The 1,243-nt window shown below is 54.5% G+C and overlaps 1 protein-coding gene across 1 annotated transcript; it reads right to left on the bottom strand.

Annotated features, from left to right (window-relative positions):
• Positions 1–30: 30 nt before the first annotated feature.
• Positions 31–1,036, bottom strand: CDC37 (cell division cycle 37; the record flags this gene model as incomplete). Its single annotated transcript, XM_014962022.1, has 4 exons — positions 891–1,036; positions 454–636; positions 221–334; positions 31–102 (listed from the first exon to the last, which is right to left on the bottom strand). Coding segments are annotated over exons 1-4 (480 nt in total), but the record flags the coding sequence as incomplete, so codon positions are not given.
• Positions 1,037–1,243: the final 207 nt, after the last annotated feature.

Below are 1,243 nucleotides of genomic sequence, written 5' to 3'. Positions count from 1 at the left end.
GGGGGGGGCAAAAAATCCTGGAAAACTCACAGTGGGATCCATTTTGCTGATGGTGTCCTGCAACATCTGGACGTCTTTGACGTTGAAACATTTCTGCAGCTCCTGCGAGGCCGAAGGACACGAAACCCCCCCAAAAAAAAAGGGAGGAGAAGACACATCAGAAACCAATGATTCAACCCAGACCTAATTTTCCTGGTTTTTTCCCCCAAAAAAAACTCACGGGTGGGAGGGAGGGGGGGGCAAAAAATCCTGGAAAACTCACAGTGGGATCCATTTTGCTGATGGTGTCCTGCAACATCTGGACGTCTTTGACGTCGAAACATTTCTGCAGCTCCTGCGAGGCCGAAGGACACGAAACCCCCCCCAAAAAAAAAGGGAGGAGAAGACACATCAGAAACCAATGATTCAACCCAGACCTAATTTTCCTGGTTTTTTCCCCCAAAAAAAACTCACGGGTGGGAGGGATTCGTAGACCTCCACGGGGTCCAGCCCGCCGGGGCCCAGGCGTTTCTGTCGCTCCTCTTCCTCGTATTCCTTCATGGCCTTCTCGATCCTCACCTTGGCCCGACCCCGCACCCTCTCTTTGAAGGCCTCCAACTCATCGTTGAAACCTTCCATGTACTGCTGGTCGGCCGTCTGGGGGGGTCAAAAGGGGGTTCAAGTGGGGGTTCCCCCTTTTCTCAACCCCCTTCCCCCCTTTTTCCATCCCTTGGAGTCCCAACGTCTCCGTCTCCTCCATGGAGCACCTCCCATGGGTTGAGGTTCCTCAAGCTCTACGTGGGTTGGGGTTCCTCAAAGCCCCCCAGGTGGGTTGGGGGTTGCCAATCCTCCCCCCCACCGTCTCCATGGGTTTGGGGGGGTAAGAAGGGGGGGCCCCATTCGGTTCTTACCTTAATTTTGGTGAAAAACTGCCTAAAACAAGCTCTGGGATCCACCTTGAGGCTCTTGGCCAACTCCAGGATGAACTGCATGACGATGGTCTGGTGGGCGACCTGCTCCATCAGGGCGTGTTTCTAGGCGGGGGGAACAAAAAAGGAGGTGAGAACCCCCAAAATTCACCCCTCTCTGTGTTCTCTGCGGCGGAGGAAGGTCCCCTAAATTCACCCACGTCTCCACATGCCTCGAATTCACCCCAAATTCACCCCAAATTCACCCTCTGACTCCCTGATTCCACAATTCCCTGACCCCTTGACTCCCCAATTTCTCAACTCCATGACCCCCCAACTCCCTGGCCCCCCAACAC

This window comes from Calidris pugnax, unplaced genomic scaffold, assembly GCF_001431845.1.
Source record: "Calidris pugnax isolate Ruff unplaced genomic scaffold, ASM143184v1 scaffold1180, whole genome shotgun sequence".
Lineage (NCBI taxonomy): Eukaryota > Metazoa > Chordata > Aves > Charadriiformes > Scolopacidae > Calidris > Calidris pugnax.
This window is presented reverse-complemented; position numbering and strand designations above follow the sequence as displayed.